Source organism: Mastigoproctus giganteus, chromosome 12 (assembly GCF_048544385.1).
Source record: "Mastigoproctus giganteus isolate SK-2022 chromosome 12, ASM4854438v1, whole genome shotgun sequence".
NCBI lineage: Eukaryota > Metazoa > Arthropoda > Arachnida > Uropygi > Thelyphonidae > Mastigoproctus > Mastigoproctus giganteus.
Genome location: NC_143586.1, coordinates 126,352,709 through 126,376,780, shown reverse-complemented (window position 1 = coordinate 126,376,780; position 24,072 = coordinate 126,352,709). Strand labels below are relative to the sequence as shown.

The 24,072-nt window shown below is 37.8% G+C and overlaps 1 protein-coding gene across 1 annotated transcript in view; it reads left to right on the top strand.

Annotated features, from left to right (window-relative positions):
• Window positions 1–531: 531 nt before the first annotated feature.
• Window positions 532–24,072, top strand: part of LOC150077403 (uncharacterized) — a 36,671-nt gene continuing 13,130 nt past the window's right edge. Inside the window, exons 1-4 of the mRNA XM_090385887.1 lie at window positions 532–590; window positions 7,847–7,953; window positions 13,290–13,436; window positions 20,030–20,112. Of these exons, the coding sequence (XP_090242013.1) occupies window positions 7,858–7,953; window positions 13,290–13,436; window positions 20,030–20,112 (326 nt within the window). The 5' untranslated portion in view covers window positions 532–590; window positions 7,847–7,857. The remainder of the gene's footprint in view (window positions 591–7,846; window positions 7,954–13,289; window positions 13,437–20,029; window positions 20,113–24,072) is intronic.

The window sequence follows — 24,072 nt, the reverse complement described above, 5'->3', positions numbered from 1 at the left end:
GGATCAAAGCCGTAATTACGGGGAGGAAATGTTCAGAAATATAACAAATCGCTTTATATAAATTTCTGAATAGCCTCTTATGAGTGTCTTCACAGGGTAGTATTACTCTGTGAGTGTCTCCATATAAATGCATCTTTAGCGATAATGAACATTACTCATTGGTTAAAATGAACGAAATCTGTGAAAAGCAATTATACTATAATTCTCTAATACTATTTTTCTACCAGATATTCAGAACGTTTGGTTTACACACAAATGCAAAAAAAAAAGTATTGATTTTTTCATTTCGGGTCAACGCTCTGCTATTGGAAAGCGCTGGCACTTCCGCATACCGTATTTCTTTCCAAACACAATGTCTGTTTATTTTACATGAGAACAACAAAACGTGTATGATATGCTCTGGAGGAAATATGTACGGGGAATTTTACCTCAATCGAAAGGAAGATTAGTTTTCGTCCAATCAATACCTTTGATCAATGCTTTTTCCGCTTAGTCTATTTCCAGGAAAGTTCATCGTGCGATTTATACCTTACAACAGCTTCCTCTGTTATCGCCAAGTCTGGGATGGGTGATTGCTGCCATTACAACAGGTAAGAAAAGGTATATTTAAAATGTCCTAAATACGTAATCAGTATTCTGTAATCTATCCCCACTTTTTAATTTATTATTTTTATTAGACTATAGTTTTTTATTTTTTTATTTTTTTTATTTTAACCAAACTAAATGTAAGTAATGTGATGAGATACAGAGCTAATGCTCTGTATCTGATCACATGAGTTTACAGTTGGATATTGGCTGTTGTGTTGGGCTGTGTATGAACGCATGCTTCTATTACTCTGGAACCACCTTATCCCTTTGGAGATTCATCCAGAATTATTACACTGGTCTGTTGTGCAAGATCGTCTTGTCCGTTTAGGCGCACTATAGCAGCTTGTGCGCCATTAAACACCCATACCACACTCACACACACATACACACTTGTCCGTTTAGGCTCTCCCAGTACAGTTTGTGAGTAGGGTTCTCTAGTACTGCCTGAGGTTCGTACTTGTAACACGGTACACTTTCTTTGATCAACTGGTAATTTTGAGCTAGTTTCTGATGTATTACCCTAGCGGCTCTGCTTTAAATTTCAGCTTTACGAAGTTCGCTGATCTCTTTTGTTAGAAACTGGATTACTAAGACTCACATTGAGTTCTGCAGATATTATTGGAGCAGTAGTTTATGTTTTCGGCTACAATCCTATTGAGCATCCGGCCTTCTTTTTCAGTCAGCTTCGATTTTCTACCACCATTTGTCCTATCAGACCGTTTTTCCATGCTTGGTGATGCAGAGATCACTTTCCCTCTCTTGATGCTGGGGGCGGACTACAGGGCGCTTCTGGAAACCTACGGCAACCGAGCATTAACTGGACTGGACCAAATTCAACCAGTTAAAGATGTCACCTGCAAAAACCTGCTTCACACTCCTCAAAGGGATGAAGTACCTTGAGGTCATTATTGACAAAAATGAGTCGTTTCTTCTTCACCTAGGCCATATACGCAGGAAAATCGCAAATTACACTGCGTTTGTGGCCAGGTAACGCGGCAAGACTGGGGTTTGAAAAAACCCACCTTGGCGCTATTCTACAAGGCAGTCTTTAACCCAGCCATAATATACGCCTCAGGAGTTTGATTCTAAGGCAGTCTGCGCGTGTAGCACAGTGGTACCGTCCCCCCCCCCCCACACCGGGTGGAAAAGGCTCGCATCGATGACTGATGGCTGTATTAACAGGAGAAAATAAAGGTTTAAAAGGCAAATTAAAGGAAATTGCTCCAAATATCGTTTTTAATCATTGCATTATACACAGGGAGGTATTAGTAGCCAAGGAAATGCAAACTGATTTGCACCAAGTTTTGAAAGATGCAGCAAAGATGCTCATACGTGTGACCAACTTTATTGAAAGTAGAAGCTTAAATAACAGACTTTTCACTATACTTTGTAATGAAATGGGATCCGCTTATGAAACGCTTCTTTTATATACGAAAGTGAGGTGGTTGCCCTGTGGTAAAGTGTTGCGACGTCATTTTTGCCTCAAACATGAAGCTTTATTGTTTTTATCAAATACAGATCAGAACCTTGCTCAATTGTTTACAATTAAAAAATGGCTTGGAAATCTTAGCTACCTTGTTGATATATTTGAAAAACTTAATGAGTTTAATTTAAGCCTGAACAAGGACAGGGAACAAATATATTAGTACTCAGAAGCTTTCAAAAATAAACTTAACCTTTGGAAAAATGAATTTATGCGAAATAATACTTAAATGTTCCCATGTTTTTCTGGTTTTGTTAATAGCAATAATATTGACATTTTACAATTTAGGGATATCATTGCCACCCACTTAACAATGCTAATTAAGAATTTTTCCAAACGATTTAATATATCTCCAGAAAAAAAAAAGTTGTATTGGATTCGTGATCCCTTTACTTTTGAAATTTCTTCAAATCAGTTACCATTGAGCAAAAAGGAAAATCTCATCGACCTGTCGTCTGACGAAACATCTGACATGCTCGTTTCAATACTACTTGTGAAAATTTTTGGCTTTCTCTTCGAGATGAGTATCCAAAATTATCGAAAATGGCGATACAAAGATAACTTTCGGGTCTACATATTTATGCGACGTTCGTTTCTCAAAATTAATAACTATAAAAACAAAACAGCGTTCCTGACCTGATACAGACGATGACATGAGATTAGCATTTTCAAATATTGCATCCAAATATTATCGGTTATCCAGGCTCATCCTTCTCATTAATTGTTTTGTTTTGTAATTGTTCATTTTTTATTGTTTTGTAATCTTAACTGAAGAATAAGAATTTGATTTGTTATTTTTGCTATATTCAATAAAAAAATTAAACAATTATTTTAATGTGTAAATTAAAAAGGAAACAATTTTTTTTATTCCTTTCTCTGTACTCAAATAAAATTTTCTAGTACATAATTTATAAAATGCCATTTTTCTTCTCTAAAAATATTGTCATCCTCCCTCGGGTTTACATTGAGGCGTGGCATCAATTTTATATTTAATAAAGGGGGTCGCCAGCGAAATGAGTTTGCCCGCCACTGCTCTAGGGCAGCAACCGTGGTGAACGGGCAAAAACTTGAAACCGTACAGTTCTCCATTCTTTAAACCATAACAAGAGCCGTCAATACAGTTTCTACTCACGACACATGCGAGTACCTGTACAGTTTTTACTGTACAGGTCCTCTCATGTGTCGTATCGCTGGGCTTGGAGGTCACCGCGCAGGAGTACTATATCAACTGTCAAGGAGAAAGTCAGAAACTATCCTGGACTTTTCATCGGACCCACTTAATAATCCAAACTTAGAAAAGAAACGACTCTCTACCCACTTGCAGCATGTCTGGCAGATAAGATGGAAGGAGTCGACAAAAGGCGCCATCTCTCACAAATTCATACCGTATATCAAAACAGTCTACCCCCAAATGCCCAACCTGGTTCTCCCCAGGCCTACAAACCACCTTTCTTCTCACAGAACATGGCTCAATCAGAGCGAAATTTACTACCTTCAGTGGCATGTGATTGCAAGAAAGCATCACATGCCACTACTACTACTTTTTTCTAAATGTTTGTTGTTTATTAAACTACACGGTTCACCATTAGAATTATGGAATCCAAATTTTTATGTTCGAACTTCATTGCGGTCTCATCGTTCTGCTGTTGACCAACAAACAAAAAGGGCAGTCACACAAGAATACGTAATCGATCATGTATGGGAATTTTTATGATTCTTCTGAACAGTAGTTTTTGTTTTAGTTTTTTTTTCTGATTTTTTAAATATTTTATCTTTGTTCTTTACTTTTGAAATTTTTATTTAATAGTTATAAACAAATAAATAAACAAATACTGAACAAATATTCTAATCTTTGACTTATTTATTTTTGCAAATGAAAAAAGCTTAGGTAACTAATTGTAATTAATCGACGAGCGTTCCGGTACTATTTTTTTTAGCAATACACCTCTGACTGTGGATCCCAGGAAACCTGGGAACATCTAATGTACCAATGCCCATATTATGAAGATCTCCGACGCAACCTCATATCACAAATATATTACCTTCCAAAGGACCAGGAACACCACCTCTTGGATGATGAACAGCATTACAAAGCCTTTTTCAAAATTCGCTCAGGAACTCTTTACTAGACAAAGGAATCTCCCTCAACCATAAATCAAAACTGCAATTGAACTGCAACGGAATCAGCTGAACCCGGACTTGCTCTGAAACCCTAATATAGGGAAGGACAATGAACTACCTACAAAATTTGACAATGGCACTGATTCCAAGCACCGCGGGACATACTTACTGAACAAGGATCGTCTTCTCAAGTCATATCATCAAATGATATGACTTGAGAAGACTAGACAAACAGCCACCCATGGACTGACGTGACATTGAAACGCCTGAAGAAGAATCTTGAGACTATCGCATTGGCGATCCCTTGGGGTTTAAAAGTGAACCCTTACCTGGTTCACTTTAAACCCCACACCCTTGGTAGGGAAGGGGAGGACACAGGTTCTGTCTCCTCCCCAGCTGCCCCCCTTCTTTCATATGATGGGGCTTTCCCCCACTGAATCCTTGGGATTGCTTTCTCTATCATCCCCATATTTCTATCTGTCCCCCTTCTTCAGTATTTACCTCTACTCTAACTCATTGCTTTTTCTTTTTTTTTTTTTTTTTTTTTTTACGTAATAGGTCCTTGCCACTGAAATCTCCAGAAACTAGGTAGCAGAGCCAGACAGAGTAAATGCGATCCCTCTGTCTGACCTGCCTCCACGGGGGGTAGAGTGGGCAGCGGAAGGGTTCCACTAGGGACCCAACGGCTAAATGATCAGAGGAACAACATAACATGACACAACATTAACACACAAACTCACACTTTCCGAAACCTCTGGCCTTCAAACAGAGTACACAACGCGGAGATGGGGTAAACCCCTGGGGCTCTGACAACTAACACTATATACTCTTTCCCTCTCCACTGACTTTGGGGTCACCTACTCTTTTTGCCCCATACTTCTATCTTGCCCCCCCATCCTTTAGTCTTGTATCCATACGCTACCGTGTCGCGTTTTTTTTTAAATATTTTTTTCCTTTTTTTTTTAAGGCCTTTGCCACTGAAATCTTCGGAAACTAGGTGGCAAGGCCTGCTAGAGTACTTATTGCGATCACTCTATGCCTGACCTGCCTCCTCAGTGCAAAGTGTGGGCAACCGGAGGTCCCACTAGGGGCTCAACGGCTAAATGGTCAGAGGAACTACACAACACTAACGCACACTTACACTTTTTGAAAACCTCTGGCCTTCACAGAGTTCTGTGCTACACAGAGTACACAACGCAGAAATGGAGGAAACTCCTTGGGGCGTTAGACGTTAAACACTTTACACTTCACACTTTTTTCGATACAGTTGCTCTGGACATTAAACAAATCAGCAATTTTAGTCACTGATGACCCGTGCTGAACATCCACCAAACATCCACAGTAACAAAAAAAAAAAAAAAAAAAAAAACCTTCATCACTGCATGTTCTTAAATACATTGATAATTGAGAATTTATTTATCCCTATTTTGTGTTACCGTTGTTGGGAAATAACAGCAAGAAGGGAGGGAGAACACATAAGCCTCTGGCTTATGTGTTCTTCCTTATACGTATCTCGAAATCACCGATGCATTCCAGGGAAGGCCTAATGTTGAACGAACACATCGATTGACAATGGAATTGTCGCAAGGTTTTTTTTGACTGGTAGTACCCCATGAGATGATTCCATATGTGAGGTGAGTCTGTATTAAGGAAAGGAATACGAGTCTGAAAAGGGAAGCACCCAGGTAGAAGCTCGGGCGAGTATTCCTGCTAGTGACGAAGTCTTCTTTCGTAAGGTGATCAGATTCCTAGAAATATAAATAAATAAATTTTCTCTTTATACTCCGGGTCAGAGGAGTTCACAAGATAGAGAGAATACAAGACATAGCACCGTATTCAGCAGTCACGGGCTTGAACCCTGGTCAATCAAGGCACGTGTACTTACGCACCCTCGCGCCTGCCCACTCGGCTACGGCCCTTGGTATCATTCACCCTTTCGAGTTGTTTTCCATTGTATGTTATTTCGAAATCAATATTTAATGGTTTATTTTTCGTCCTAAACACCATATATTTGGATTTTTCTGGATTTAGTATAAGCTGATTATTTTGAAGCCAACTATGCATCACAGAGGGCACGGCAGAGATTTTAAGTTGGAGCTGGTTAAGGTCTTTATCAGCGATCAGAATAGAAATGCCATCAGCATACGCTACTAGGTGGGAAGATGGAAGAAGAGAGAGAAATTCATTAATGAATTTCCGAGAAGTGAGCCTTGAGGTACTCCCCTGGAGAAATAACAAAGTCTGAAAAAGACTGGTTTGTTTTGACGACAAATGGTCGATCAGTAAGATAGTCTTCAAGGAGAAGATTATTTTTTCCTCTCAAGCCAAGATTGTTGAGCTTGTTGGGTAGAATTTTATGATTTATGCAATCAAAAGCTTTAGATAGGTCTAGAAACAGTGCTATTGCATGGTGACCCTTTTCAAGACAATCCATGATCCTAGAGCAAAAGTCAACAATTGCCAGGTCAGTGGATCTTTTTGAACGATAAGCGTACTGTTGTTGATGGATAAACTGATTGATTTCCAGGAAGCCCATGAGTCTGCCGTGATTCTCTTGTTGCATTGTCTCTAGAGTCAAATTCGTCTTGAAAAAGGTTATTCACACTTGAGAAAGAGTGATTACAGAAAGCTGCAGCTTTTTCCTAGTCATCTGAAATGAGTACCTAGTTCTCAACTACATCTCCAACGTAGCTCTGTGATTTAGTTTTCCTTACAGACTGTCCACTTTTCCTTGCTTGTAATGATGCCTTTAAGTTGGGAACTATAATATTTTCTTTTCTCCGACCGAATACTGTCGGTGACTGTTTCTGTACGCTGTGTATTTGTTTTTATATGCCTCCTTTCTTGTTGCTCTAGCAATTCTTGCAAGTTTGTCCCTTTTCTTTAGCATGTTACAAATTTTGTTTGAGCTGAATGGGCATAATTTCCGTCTTGGCCTGGTGGTCTTTTTATTACCTTTATATATGACTCGCATTTTTCGTAACTATTTAGGATATGCTCAAAGAAGAAATTCGTCGCAATTTCAGGATCATCTGTAGCAAGCACCCCATTGCACAAAGATTGCTGGAGTTCATAACAGAGCTTATTGAGAGAGCCTGGAGTGACATTATACAGAAATTACAAAAAACGATTACAGTATTTTCATATCATGTGTTTCCATTATTTTTTTCCCCGCCGGACACTGAAAAGGATGCAGCCCGAAAACATAAAACTGCTGCCTTAAAAATAACTGCAGAACTTAATGTGAGTCTCAGTAATCCAGTTTCTAGCAAAACAGTTTCAGAATTGTAACTTTGCTTGATATGAGCAAATTGTTAAAGCCCGTGTCTGTTTGTTCCCCATGCGGACAAGAGTTCAACTTCTCAATATGAGCTCATGTTTGCTGCTATAAACTGATCTGATTGGATTAGATTAATATAATGCAATTATACCCATAACGGCAACAAGACGTTACAATTCGTATGTACTTCTATTCCTATAACGCAATACAGAAGGTGATTTTCCAAAATAAATTAGCTAATTTATCATTAACTATTTATTATGCCTAGAGTATTGTGTAAATTAAGAACTAACTCAGCGAAGAAAGTTATTTTAAGAGCAAGGTAATTAATTAATACCCAAAGTTTTTTTTTTTTATTGTTCCCTGTGCTATAGGTGGATGCAATATGGATAATGATGTGTACTTCAGCGCCCCAAGAAACAGGAAAAGACATCAAATAGTAGATCGATTACTGGAAGATGATGTATCATCTTTCTGTGAGGTACGTTAAAGAGACGTGTAAATTAAAAAAGGAAATCTTTCCTCTCTCTTTTTTTACTTCACCTGCACCTTCACCGGTACTGCAGGTGAAGTAAAAAAAAGTATTCATGTCGAAAACGGCATTGTCGGATTTTTCATAAACAAAAATTTTGACTAATTCCTAACAAAATTAACATGCAACGGTACAAAGCGTTTTTCAAAAAGAGAGTTCCAAACCTCTATTCCCATTTTTTAAAAATTAGTTTAATCATTTGTTCCACCACGTTTGTCGTTCACACATCTTTGTATTCATCATGTCCATCCGTCCGTCTGCGCATTTAAGAACTCTACTCTCAGCGGATAGACTTTTATGAAATTTTATATTTGGATGTTTTAAAAAGACTTGTCTAACCATCCCATATTTTATTAAAATCGGATATATAGAAATCCGTCAATGATTTTTTTTTCATGCATATCAAATACTACATACAGTATTTTAATTGAAGCAATGGATATTATGTCTATTGTCGAGTGCTGATTCTTCCAAAAATACTTTATCAGCCCAGATGAAAGTTGTTGCTTTTTGAAGAGCTCGTTTTTTGTAATCAGTTTACTAAATATATACACCATGAATTATTTTCTTATTATATTTTGATTTTTATTAAAATCCAGGAGGAAATAAATATCAAATTGTAATATGAAGTCAACATTAAAAAAATGTTAACTTCATATTACAATTTAAGGTACGTGTTGTTGTTTGTTTATTTTATTAAATCACAGAAACCCGTGAAATAAGTGTACATTTACATAAATAAGTTACATTTTCATGAATAAAGTATTATAAAAACGAATATTGCGTTGTGGGATATTTGTAGTAAAGTGAAAATAAGCCATATTATTAATTAATTCATAAGCAAGTAATTAGTAGTAAGATCGTCATTTACCTTTCACTTCTATTAATCAAAGAAAGAGAAAAAACAATTAATTTAAGAAAAATAAAAATCGAATGCTCCTGAAATATAATACGCTTCATGCATTACTTAACTTTTTGTTAACCGAGTAGATTTATCATACATCGAAAACCACAACTGTGTTTCGAGAGATATTCCAAAAATATTGGGTGTTCTCATTTACACCAGCAGCTGATACTCTCTCCTGAATCCATAAAAAAAAATAAAATAAAATAAATAACAAATCGAAAATTCTTTATGTGCATTGAACATAAAAAAGTCGTACAAGAAAAGTTCATATGTACCTCCAATCAAGGTTAGCGTTATCTTACGCTCAGGTTTACCTGGAAATGACATACGATAACGACCTGGTTATGTTACTGAAGGGTGACTCTCCATCACAAGTGGAACAGCGTTCTAATTTTGTTTTTATCAGAGCTGCAGAATTGGTGTGATTTGCACAGACACGTTTCAAAAACAAAGAGTAAAACCTTATTACTCAAGGGCCATTTATCAGTGACAAGGAATTCAAGGGTCATTCTAGGGGGGGGAGCTAGCATTCAATCAGTTAAAACTCTAAAATATCTGGGAGTGATGATTGACAAGCAGATGCGCTTCATAACCCACATCACATACATTGCGGACAAAATTCGAAAGTTTGTGGGCATGATTGCTGGAATTAAGAGGAAAGAATGGGGCATCAGGGGTAAAGCATTGGCTTATTTTATGACTTCATTTTCCAGCCAATTGTGGGATATACAAATGTACATCACATATCTGGTAAGCTCCACTTTGCAGAAATTCAATGCCCGAATCAGGGTCGCGCCGTCCCGAGGATGCAGGGCACCCGGGCGCCAACGTTCAAGGGGCGCCTGAAAACCTGAAACTTACATACACGTATGAAGAAAATTTTAATTGGCACCCGGGCGCCACATACCCTAGGAACGCCCCTGGTGCGAATGATCTACCAATAAGTTTTCACCTAAGAAAGGGACTGCCATATAATTGTTTTTCACTTTAAATAGATTGTGATGCCAGTTACAAAGAGGAATGGAAGCATCTGTGGACAGAATTTGTAAAACGGTGGCAAGAACGTTAGAGTAATTGTGTGAAAGGATCAGTAACAAAAAAAAAAAAAAAAAAAAAAATTCTAATAGTGAATGCTAATGGTAAACAATGGGCAACTTGTTTTAATCCCAATCTCCATAAAACTTATCTTTTGACTGGATATGGTTCCTTTTTTTGCAAAATAAGAGAATTTGGAATCACTGAGCCTACTTTATGTACTTTCGGATTCCTGGAAGATTGGAACCATCTTTTTTTTAATTTTTTCTATGAATGTGTCGAGTATTGTGACATGAGTCGAAAATTAATTGAAGAAGCTTTTAATTTCCACTCCCTTACTCCTGGATGTGAATAACTGCTAGTTAGTATATAATGGCATGGTACTGGTGGTTTCTCACATCTGTGCTGTATGTACTCTGTAAAGAAATGCAGAACTACTGCAAAAGCCAGAAAAAAAGTGTAGTGTTTGGTTTTTGTAATATCGTGTTTTGTTCTGTTGTTGTGTCTCTGGCTGCTTGGCCGCAGGGCCCCTAGTGGGACTCTATGTTGCCCTCCACCACCGATGGGAGATGAGCCAGGCTGCCCATCATACTCTGGCTGGTCTCCACCATGGTCACCTGAGCTCTCTGGGCAGAGCCCAAATTAAAAATGGGGCACTCATAGTAGGCAAAAGGAGGAGGAGGAAAGAAAACATCCTCTGGTACAGTGGTTTTCAACCTTTTTTTAATAACAGCACCCCTAAGTAATTTATTATATTTAGCGGCACCCCTAAACAATTTTCTGACTGTTAGATCCTATTCTCTCTCTGTATATATCCGTATATATATATATATATATATATATTATATGATATTTATTACAATAATATAATTATAAAAATTACATTTCATAATACAAATTATGTATATACAGTATATAATAATTTTATTCTTTATATAGAGGTACTAAGTAAACATCAATTATAGATACCACAACATTAATTGACATAAAATAAACATAAAAATTAACATAAACATAAAAATTAAAAAATAGTAATAAGTCTAAGTAACTTAAACCCAAATTACGTGGCACCCCTGGAATGTTGTTGCGGCACCCCGGTTGAAAACCACTGCTATAGTACAACGAAGAGGTGGAAAACGAGAAGTAGGAATCAGCCCTGGTCTGGGAGCCCACTGAAGGCCAGGGAAAGGAAGACAGCTAGCTTGCAGAACAAGGATGGTCTGCAAAGGTAAGCCCCAGATTGGCATCCCACATATGGTAATCCAGATGTCAGCTGCACCTGACCAAACCGAGTGTATATAGGTGCAAGAAAACCTTGACAGATCGACAGATTCTGTTCCCAGAAGAGGACGCCTGCACAGTTCTCATTTCTTGTTTATGAACGACATAAGTAAGTCCATTGGTAAGGTGATGTTGTGGCAGAGGCTTAGATCATGGTGGGACCCCTGAAGTGCACTCGTTTTTTTTTTTTTTTTTTAAGTTTCAGTTTCTAGAGAGAGAGAGAGAACAGATCCTCGTTGTGTGAAGGCTGCCTGTGCAAATATGGAGTCTGTGCATGTAGCACAGTGGTATTGTCACCATCGTCTCCACACCGGGTGGAAAAGGCCCGGGTTCGAATCCTGTCGATGATGCGGGGAACTTTTATGGGCTTTTTCACTCCGTGGCTGAGTTAGTCGGTCTCATGTGTAGATAGCAAGGTTCCTCCCCCCCCCCCCAAAAAAAAAAACTGGGATTTTACGTCCAGCAAAACAGACAAGTCGACCAGAGAACATATGCAATTTACAGATACAATACACATGGGTATATGAACTTTCTGGTGAACCTAATGTAATAGTTTTTTGTGAAAATATGGAGAGCTCTTTGTAATAACGAAAAATTGTTCACCTTCACGTGAGAGGCAGTGGAGGTTTGCCAGTAGATAGCAGTCGGTAGATAAGGCTTCTGAATGGATGGTAATTTTCAAAAGGCTGGGAAAGGTTCGCCATCATTGGAATACAGGATTTAGAAATACAGAAAACATTACATTAGGAGGACTATTCTTTTCAGCGGAAAACTAGTTTATCTGTGCATATTGTTACTTAAAAATCTGTGACGTTGATCGAAAAGAGCATTCAATACGCTACAGTTCTAGACGCGGTGGGGGAGAACGCGGGTGTACCTAAGCCAGAGGTTCCCAACCTTTCTCGGTTCACGGCGCCCTTAGTATCCCAGTAATTTTTTCACGGCACCCCTAGGCTAAAAGAAATACCTAACACAGTGGTTTTCGACCTTTTAATATATACCTATATAATAATTTTATTCTTATATAGAGATACTAAATAAAGATCAATTATAGATCACCACAAAAAATGGTACAATGGATACCGTACACCTTTTTATAATGAAATAAAAGTATAAATTAATTTTAAAAAAAATAAAAAATAATAATAATAACTTTAAGTAACTTAACCAAAATTACACGGCACCCTAAGAATATTGTTGCGGCACCCCGGTTGAAAACCACTGGCCTAAGCCAATACGTTTTGTTTACTCTTCGTTGCGGTTATTGTATAATTTTTCTTTTGGAATTTGACGTCGGTGTACAGCGATTCGATTTTTCATACAAATTTAGAGCGAAAACTTCATAATACAAGTGCTATTAGAACATTCTTGTATAGGTTAGGGCAACGATGATGGCAAACCTTTTTTGTCTAGTGTGCAAAAAAAAAAAAAAAAAAAAAAACCTGCAGAAAGTATAACTATTTTGCATTCCACAGAAACAAACAAACAAACAAACAAAAAAAAAAAAGCTGATTAAAATTATTAATTAATCTTTGCTGTTGCCGTGGATCCGTATATTTTTCCCTATGCATGCCATTTGTGGTATGCTTGCCATTGGTTCGCTATCCCTACTAGTAGCCAGCGGTCGAAATGAAAAGTTTTGCGACACTGAACTTTTGTTATTAAAATACCTTACTTTTAATAATTAAGATAATTAAGCATGTACCTGGCGTTACCGATAGGTGTGACAAAACGGCGTCGCTATGCTCTCCGGGTTTCTCTGCAAACCTAGATTTCTCATGATATGTACAGAACTGGGACTATTGTCCAATCTGAATAGTAATGTGTACATTGAATTATTTAAAATAGCCTGATTTTGTTTAATGCAATACTTAATACGCATCATTCTTAACTTTGAAGCAGTTTATTTTGCACGCTATTTTAATGGATTATAAATTTATTATAAGCTTATAAATAATTTTGAAAGTAATGCTGCTTGGGAATATTAAAGTTACAGTTATTCAAATATTCATTTTCTTCCATCCATTCATTTTAATTTCTATCCATTTTCTCTACTTTACAGCAACAGCCCACGACACAAGATACCAACGGCTTCGTTTTAGATATCCAGACTGACTTCCTTGAGTTCTCCACAAAGGAAAGTACAAATAGCTCTCATTACCTGTCCACATTTAGGAGGGAACACGTCCCTGTTGTAGTTAAATGTGAAGTAAGCTCTGTTTCTCTTGTAATACATTGTATACCATTACGCGATTAATGTGTGAGGGCAAAATACTGCCATAAATACTAATTTAAAGTTTGAGCGATGAACAAAATTACACTTCTAATTACCAAAAGAATAATAATTATTATTATTAACGGTGGCAAGTGATGCAAGGAAGCAAGTTCATACAGCATCAGCCAAAAAAAAAAAAAAAAAAATTACCACATTACCAGTTTATACCCTCCAGTAATTTCTTTGGTTCTTCTTTGAATTTATTGAAACTCCCCACTTCCACAACAGCTGTAAGTTTCACTGCATTGGTGCATTATCCTCCTGGAAGTAACCATCTGACTGAGGAAAAACTGTCAACATGAACGGATGAACTTGGTCAGCAACGATGTTTTGGTATGATGTGGCATTCAGACGTGAATCTGTGGGTATCAATTGCATATGTTCTCTGGTCGATTGGCCTGTTTTGCTGGACGAAAAAACCGCAGTTTCTGGGGGTGGGGGAGAACCTTGCTATCTACGCCTGAGACCGACTAACTCAGCCACGGAGTGAAAAAAGCCCATTAAAATTCCTCGCGTCATCGACGGGATTCGAACCCGGGCCTTTTCCACCCGGTGGGGGAGGACGGTGACGATACCACTGTGCTACACGCGCAGACATACACTGTACATGTGGACAAGTGTTGTGTCTTATGTACGGCGGCACCTAAACGTTAGTTCAACTCCGCCATCGTATACTGTGATGAGTACGGAGCTCAGTGAAATGGCCAGATACAAGTATGGTGCTATATCTGCAAATCTGGCTTTGTTGTTTCTTGCTATAGGAAGCAGCGATCACCAGGATGGCTTCCCCCAGTCCACGCCACGAGGAGGCGGGCCATAACAATACGCGTACTGTCAAACGAAAATGACAAGATAAGAATCCCGCATCCACTGTAGGAAAAATCAATTCCAGTGGATGCCAACAAATCCTGTACCACTGGGACTTAACCCAGTGGTACCAGCAGATAAATAAAAAAATAATAATAAAATAAAATAAATAAAAATAAAATAAAGTAAAAATAAAATAAATAAAAAAGTAATAATTAAAATAAAAATAATAATAATAAATAAATAAGTAATAAATAAAATAAAATAAAATAAAAATAAGAATTCTCAAAAGAAAATGATTATAGGCAAATAAAAAAAATAATAAAAATAAAAATAAAAATAATAATAAATAAAATACAAATAAAAATTCTTAAAAAAATGATTATAGGCAAATAAGAATAAGTAACAATAGTCTTATGTACTGGGAAAGCTTTATTTATTCGAGGCATAATGAGACAGGCAACCTGTTGTGAAGGAATTTACAATGTGATGTTTAGCAATGATGCAACTGCACAACTTTGATTGGTTTACTGTATATGGAAATTATGCTAATGCACTAAATTAGCATTAGCAGAGCAATACGATTCAAGAAAGCAACTTATGCAGTATCAGCCAAAAAGAAAAAAAAAAAAAAACCCATTTCACTCAACTATTCACTCCAAAAGCTTGTCCAGCTCAGTCTTAAAATTATTTAAGCTATCAACTTCCAAAACAACAGATGGAAGTTTGTTCCAGCAATCAACTACCCGCTGGCTAAAGGCAAAATTCCCGTCTATTCTACAACTGTCTTTCCTCAATTTGAATCTATGCCCCCTCGGGTTCTTAATCTGACCAAGAGTAAGAATTCAATCAGCATTGAGCTTGCTCAACCCGTTCAAGGCTTTATACACCTCGATCAGATCACCTCGCATGGCGCCTCCGTAGCCAGGTGGGAAGGAGCAGCAGTGCGTAGCACACGCTTCTTGATTAGACCGGGGTTCGAGCCCATCACCACCAAATACGGAGGATGCGGAAAGGTCAAGGAATGACCACCGCATATTCCCGGAGCAATATGGCCTTAGTTGCTAATGCTCCTAAAAACCAAATAACAACAACAACATCACCTCGCATGTGCCTAGTCTCCAGGCACTGCAATTTTCAGAACTTAAGCCTATCTTGGTAAGAGCATCCTTTTGTTCCCCTCACCAATCTTGTTGCCCTTCTTTGTACTCGTTCTAACAACTCTACATCCTTGGAAAAATAATGGTGTGGTCTGACCATTGCTTTGTATAACGGGATAATCACCTCCTTGTCCCTGCTAGCGAAATTCCTCTATATCATTGAAAAGACTCCATGACCTGCTCTGGCAGCCGTCAGCTCAGCGAACTTCATATCTAACTGCACAGTTACCCCCCAGGTCTTTTTCACTCTCCACTTCCCTGAGTGTAGTACCACACAGTTGGTACGTTTATCTTGGGTTACTGCTTCTCATATGCAGAACTTTGCATTTGTCAAAACTTCAGTTGCCACTTCTCAGGCCATTTGTCAACTTATCTAGATCCAATTGCATATTGTTTTTACTGTAATTAACAACCCTGACAACCTTTGTATCATCTGCAAACTTGGACATTAAGCCTGATATACTCTCATCAATATCATTGATAAATACACAAAACAATGGGCCCAGCACTGAACCCTGGGGAACTCCACTAATAACATTAGTCCACAAAGGGCAGTGTCCGTTGATTACCATTCTTTGTCGTCTCCCATTCCACCATCTCTTTATCCATTGTAGCAACTTGCCCTTAATGCCATACCACTCCAATTTATACAGCACTCTTCCATGTGCAACAGTATCAAAAGCTTTTCTCTAATCCAAGTACAGCAGACTCTCGACTTACCGGGACCGGATTAATTTTTTTTGTTTATACTCCGGCACGACAACCAAGTCAGTAGAGTTTACAATAAATCGTCAATACAAATATTTATAGTATTTAGTAGTCACGGGCTTGAACCCTGGTCCACTCAAGGAACGCGTGCTATGCACTCTCGCTCCTGACCACTGGGCTACGTCAGGCTTTAATCAGGAAGCAGATTAACCGGGACACTTCAAGACTCCAAATAAAAAAAATAAATAAATAAACCAAAAATTATAAAATTCAAGTAATAACTAGAATAGGTATAAACAGGTGTTTTGCTAGTCGGAAATAAGCAACAAGAAGCGGCCTTATAATCGTAACTGGAAGATTAATGAGTGACTGGGGTTCAAGCCCGTGACTGCTGAATACGGTGCTGTTTCTTGTATTCTGTGTATCTTGTAAACTCCTCTGATCGTTTGGTCGTCCCGGAGTATAAACAGAAAATTTATTTATTTATTATATTGCATTTTGCAACCCCGCTGTCTTCACGGCCGCCGCTCAAAAAAAAAAAAAAGAGAAACAAATGTTTAGTTTGTTTCAGTACGTCGCGTCAATTGTTGTGTCCTTTGCACCAGAAAAAGAAATTTTTGTTTTGTTATTTTTGTCAGGGATGTCGGAAATTTTTTTTTAGTAAATATATATGTATTTTTTTAGAAATCAAAAGTTTGAAAACGATGCATCCGTTACCATTATAATGTTGATGACCAAATCATATGCAACATCGTAAAAAATAAAGGGAAGCTATTACATTTAAAATCGATATCGCAAAAAATAAAGGGAAGCATTGTATTGGACACGCCAGTAGTATGTGGTAAGTTTTTTCGTTTTTTATCTATCGCCATTTTTTTACGTAGGTTGCTGAACATATTTCGATACAGTAACTCCCCGACTTATGCAACTACGGAGTTATGTAACTTTTTTTCACTCAATTTTTTTTTAGGATTGTAAAATTTAAAACAAAAAAAAAATAAAATAAATAATAATAAGCAATCAATAATGACCATCAAGGCACGCACAAATTGCACAAGTGAGATACGGAGTAACAAGCAAAAAAATAGGAAAGAAGAGAAGATTCTTACAATTTATTTATTTATTATTTTTTTTTTATATGACTGAAGATTACAGTGAAGGGGGAACACATTTCACCATAATAACGTAAAAATCCACAGAATTCCAGCTATTGGTATTTTCGCAAATACAATAAGATCGAGTTGACTACCTGTTTATAATTAGATGCACGAACAGAAAAGCCCAATAACACGGAAAGTGCAAATTGTTTTATGATAGTGACCTCCAGAAATGTGCTTTAGTAAAATGTGAGCTCGCGCGGGGTGATAATAGTGAGTTTTCGCCTTAACCCTGCGAAGTTCTTTACAGAAAATTTCATCTTGACAGTTATCATGGTGCCGACTAAGAGTGACAGCGGTACAGTACTAGTAAATCTACCAAGAAAAGCGAACGATTTGGATCAGAAAAAACTAATAAGAATGTATGAAAATGCTCAAAGATTAACAAGTATCGCGTTGAATTCAGATTTGTCATAAAGTAGCAATATGTTATTAGCCATTCCCGAGTTACGTAAAACTCGACGAAGTAAGAAGTTACGTCTTACGTTACTCTTACGAATGTCGAGGAGTTCTATATTTTTCGATTACCCGGGAAATCGATTATCCTGGATTTGTTTTTTACCATCTATCCCGGAAAATCTAGAGGAGTATATGATATCAAAATTATTTGTTGCATCCAGTTTCTTTGTGACCACATCATAGTATCCAATCAGATTGGTCAGACAAGACCTCCATTTAACAAACCCATGCTCTGTCTTACTACTACTGCAGTGTTGTCTAGATGATCCTGCAATGCTTCTTTAACCAGTGACTCGATTATTTTCCCCGGAACATAAGTTAAAATAACAGGTCTATAGTTACTTGTGTCACCTTTTGAACCCTCTTTGTGAATTGGGGATACATTTGCACACCTCCAGTCCACAGGGACCTCCTCTGAGTCTAAAGAAGCTCTCATAATTATGGCTAAGCATTTGCTTACTTCCTTTGCTTCCTGCTTTAATATAACTGGATAGGTCCCTTCCACCCCAGGTGCCTTCCTTATATTTAACTTCAACAATTTCTTCTCCACTTTGCTCAGTTATTACAAAACCACTTAACTCCTTGTTAGAGTTTGACAAGCTTCTGGCATTCCTCTTCTTGAATAACTCCTCGTGTGTGTGAATGTAGATGCAAAATACTCATTCAGCTTAATAGCTACCTGAGCATGATCATCCATAGTCAAACTATCTATGTTAAGTGGACCAAATAGATTCATCCCTTTCCTTCTATAGTTTACATAAGTAAAGAACTCTTTGCTGTTTTTCTTTGCATCGTTTGCCAAGGATTTCTCGTAATCTGTCTTCGCCTGCCTTGGTGACTCGATTACAGACTAGCTTATATCTGCCATAGGTTTCTATGTCGCCTGATAATTTATGTGCATCCCATACATTTTTATTCTCTGCCACGAGCCTCATTAATTCATTTAGGCCTAAACCTTGAAGAGTATTTCTTAGTTGATATGAAAAGCCTATTAGTTTCTAAGATTAAGTCCCTGACGGTTTCCCATTTAGAATTGACCATTGGTAACATCATCAGTTGATCACACTGTATAGAATTTAAAAAAACTGTCTGAAACCACTGTGGAAAGCAAAAGCTCTTCCCATTTCCCTTGATGGTAGTTACATCTTTAAGTAAATCCCACATCAGTACACTGATCGCTATCACCCAGTGGTTCCTTTATCTGAAAATTCTTAATGCACGAATAATCACCGGTGGTAATCAGATCAAGACTATTACTCCCTCTGGTTGCCTCTTGAACATGTTGCTGTAGAAAACAGTCAACAGTCATCCAATAAATCCACAAAAGTCTTGTTAGTGTGCGAGTGACCAACCCACAAGTTCCACTCGATATCTGGAAAGTTAAAATCCCCCATTATAAGACATTCTGCTTTACTGGCCCACTCTATTCCTCTGCACAATTGCTCATTGTACTCATCAGATTCATTAGGCCTTTAACACACACACCTACTCTCATTTTCCCTTTCCCAATGGTTATGTCACACCACACTGACTCAACATTGCATTGTCCACCAATTGGATGCACTTCATTTGATTTTATGTTTGTTAACTAACTGCATAACCCCTCCTCCCTTTCTGTCCTGTCTATCCTTTCTGTCCACATTGTACTCCCCAAATTCGAATTCTGCATTGCTTATAACTGTGTGACACCATGTCTCTGATATCCCAACAACTATCGACAACAACTTCTAGAATTGGTGTACATGCAAGTATACATGCACCTGTTCTTACTCTTAGTTAACCTAACACAGCCCATGTATTTACTTGTTTCACTGTGACTCCCAGTAGTCCTGGAAATCCCCAAGCTAGCAGTTCCCTATCCACCTAACACTGCCTCGATTGCATTAGCAAACATTCTTGCACCCTTTTTATTTAAGTGTACTCCATCCCTGTAGAAGCAGTCTCTCCGGTTAACAACTTATATGATAGACCTTTTTATTTTATTAATATGTGTCTTTTTAAAAAGGTTTGTTGTCCTGTTGTACACTAATTACAAAAACTATTTTTCACCTACATTATTTGATTCAAATACTGTAGTGCGAACAATATTTTCACTGATAGCAGATTTATAGATATTAATGATCATTATTTTGAATATTTTTGAGAATTATTCTAGATATTACTGACTTTTATATAGTATCGTGTAAATAGTTACTGCGTGGATTGATAACTAAGACATAAACACTGTCTTTTCCAGTGTAGAAAAAATGACACTTACGCTTTGATTGATACCATGTCACCAGTATCAACAGTATCCTTTGAACTTTTGAAAAAACTTAGGTAAGGAAATACTGGCTCTCGTTTATTATGTTTTCTTTAACATTATCCTTTATAATTTAATTTAATTTAATTATGCACTGTCGGTTTTTTTTTTTTTTTTTTTTTAGAACGATAGTGCATAATGCATAACTGAACTCATTAAAAATGAGATCAGTTAATGGTTTTGTCAGAATGCTTATTTTCTCAACAAAAATGATTTTTTTTTTTCCAGCCTTCTACTTAGGTGACACATTTCTAAGCAAAACAAAATTAGCGACCGTACCGTGGCGTCCTTGCAGAGAACAGCCGTAGTAGTGGATTAGATTAAGCCAGCGTTTCCCAAACCCGGGGTCCGCGGACCCCTGGCGGTCCATATATCAGTTCTAGTGGGTTCGCGAAACGTTCAGAAGGTATCAAGTAATATGTGTTTATTTTCTTAAAATATATACTGATAGAATCACAACTACTTTCGTTATAGAACATTACTTATTTTCCATACGATTAGTATATATAATTGTATACATATTTCAAATTATTCGTTCAGTCTACAGAAAATTTATCGTAAATAAAGTTGTTATTATATATCTCTATAAAAATAAGAATAAAGTTGAGTTGTTTCGCACATAAAACTGAATTTTCTTTTCGGAAAATCCAGTGTTCACACACACACACACACACACACACACACACACACACACACACACACACATATACAGGGTGATTCACTACCAGTGCGACAAACTTGCAGGAGGTGTAGGGAGCACAAAGACGAATCGGAATCACATAGCATTGCAGGGTCCGAAATGCCTTCGTCATGCGGTAGAGGACGTTGAACGGGAGGTCGCGTGAACAGCGATCCCGGTGGAAGTCAGCATTTGCGAACCGTTTCTGTTGAAGAAACCAAGTGGCAAAAGTCATCCGGAGTGGATAATCCGCAGGCTCCAATGATTGGACGCGTTGCAGATGGTATGAACTCATTTGGTTTGTTGACAGTATCCTCCATACAGTGGATTGGGAAATACCCAATCGTTGGCCTATCGCTTGAGTACTCGTACTCGGATTGCCTTCTGCAAGACCTCATTGTCTGGCGTCCTCGTCGTTCGCTCTCGATTCATGGTACCTCTCGTGAAACAACCAGTCTCACGTAACCTTTTGTGCACACGTGCGAAAATCTTATGATGAGGAGCACGCCTGTGCTGGAAACGTTCCTGGTACAAGCGCAGAGCGGCGCGCCCGTTACAGTCCTCAGCCCCATACGCGAGGTGCATGTCCGCCAGTTCAACGTTTGAATACTCGTCCATCCTACTGCCTCGGGAACCGGTTCGCAAATGCTGACTTCCAGCGGGATCGCTGTTCACGCGACCTCCCGTTCAACGTCCTCTACCGCATGACGAAGGCGTTTCGGACCCTGCAATGCTATGTGATTCCGATTCGTCTTTGTGCTCCCTACACCTCCTGCAAGTTTGTCGTACTGGTAGTGAATCACCCTGTATATACAGGGTAATTCAGGAGGAATAGTAAATATTTTGGGAAGTTATAGTATCGATTATTCTGGGTAAAAAAGTTCATGTAAACATGTGTCCAATTCTCAATGGATACGGAGATACAGCTGTTTGAAACTGGCGCGCACAGCTCCCTGAATCAGATGTGACCAAGAAGCAGTTATAACCTGACGCTGTTTGGTGTTAGTTAAGAACATCTTCAGACATGCTCAATATTCCAATATGGTATTTGTCTAGGTTTTTGTGGTGGAATTGCTACTACGGCTTGTAGAGAATACCTTTGACGGTTTCCTAACCGCAGAATACCGGATCCAAGAGCGTTTACACCAAACTGAGTGAGACTGGTGCAGTTCCCAGCGCTCATATTTCTTCTGAACGTGCAAGTGAACAAAATTTGGATGAAATAGAACACCTTCTTCAGTCGGTAGAACGTAGTCCTACTATTAGCACACGAACAATTTCTACGCATATCGGTTTTCCACAGACAAAAGCATGACGAACATTATGGCTTGTATCCATTTCACATACAGGGGGGTGCAACACCTTCAACCAGGAGACGACGCCCAGCGATTGGAATTTCGTACAGCGGTGGGTAAATGCTAATTGCCGATTAATTCCATTAATACTATTCAACGATGAAGCTATTTTCACCCGTGACGAAAATTCACATGCCAGTGTAGATAAACTTTTTTTAACGTCACTTCTCTGTAAACGTGTGGTGCGGTATCATCGACAATCAGTTAATTGGACCTGTTGTGTTACAAAATCATCTTAGAGGGTCAGTTTACCTAGAATTTCTGCAAAACGAACTTCCACTACTATTGGAGGATGTTCCCTCGGCTACAAGGATTGGTATGTACTTTCAGCGTCCTGCACATTATACCCGTCTGGTGATACAATATCTAAATCGAACTTTCCCTGACCGATGATTCGGCCGCGGTCGTCCCGTTGATTGGCCACCAAGGTCTCCAGACCTCGCTCCATTAGATTTTTGTTTGTGGGTTGGATAAAAAGCGCAATATATAAAATGTGAATATAAGAGACGAATTGCTCGCTCGCATTTTGGATACTTCTGCCCTCATAAAGGAACGCCAAGACGACCTCAGAAGAACAACACGTCATATTACCAAAAGAGTTGCAAAGTGCATTAAGGTTGGCAGTGGGATTTTCGAACATTTATTGTGAACTGTAAAAAATATGTCAATTATATGTGTTTTGTGTCATTGAAAAAGTCAATAAATATATCATTTAACGTTCTTTAATACCTCTCATAATGGCTTTGTGCGCGCCAGTTTCAAACAGCTGTATCTCCGTATCCATTGAGAATTGGATACATGTTTATACGAACTTTTTTACTCAGAATAATCGATACTATAACCTCCAAAAATATTTACTATTCCTTCCGAATCACAGTGTATATATAGGGGTCCGCAAATGTGTTTTAATTTTTAAGAGGGTTCGTAAACTTGTTTTGATTTTTGAAGGGGTCCGTAACTCTCAATAATTTGGGAACCGCTGGATTAAGCATTGCTGAAGGACCTCACGGGCAACACAGTGATTACACTGTTTGTCCTACACGCTGTGTAGAATCCCATCAAGACTGGAGGATTATCGCCTAGCAAAATAGGCATGAATATTCTGAAATCTCATAGCCTTATTTTCTTTTGTACAAAAACAAAACAAATGAAAAAAAAAAAAAAAATCTAAAAATATCGGTCCAAAAGCTTTCGCGCAATTATTTCATATAAATTTTCTATTTAAATAAAATAAGTGGTTTTCCTACAAATTGATGCACATTTTGTTTCTCTTTTGTTACTTATTGAAGTCATATGGAAAACAATTAGTTTTCCAAAGTTCTGCTTTTCTTTATCAATTGATTCATCGTATGTCATACGACTAAAAAAGGGTTACTTTGTGAAATTATATTTGAAACATAATCTTGCTGATCCGAAATGATTCTGGTATTTCTCAGTGTGATTTTAAATCAAGTTTTAATCAAATATTGTATATACAGTTTAACTAAACAGGATGATAAATGCTTATTTAACTGGACACTCATCTGAAATCAACTGAATGAGAACGATAATACGAAGGCCACTCATTCAGCTCTTGGTTTTAACTCAAAATTTTTATTTCACGAACCGATGCGAAAAGTGTGAAATTTTTCCTAAAGGCGATCTCATCAATCATTTAATAGTCATTTTTTTAGCAATATATGTTCACAAAACCATAAAAATTTCAGAGTTCAGTGTCGAATGATAGAAGCATATGTTATTTTTTTCAGTCCACATCAAACCGCTTACTATGCTGGCTGGTCGGTAGGTTGTTTTAAAATTATCTCCCTGTCAACTAAGGCCATGCGGCTCCACACATTGCCTGTCTTTGCATCTTAACTAGATTGTAGATTTCGTTTTAAATATGACCTTCATAAACAATAATCACAATATTCTGAATCATGAAATGCAATCAGGAAATCCAT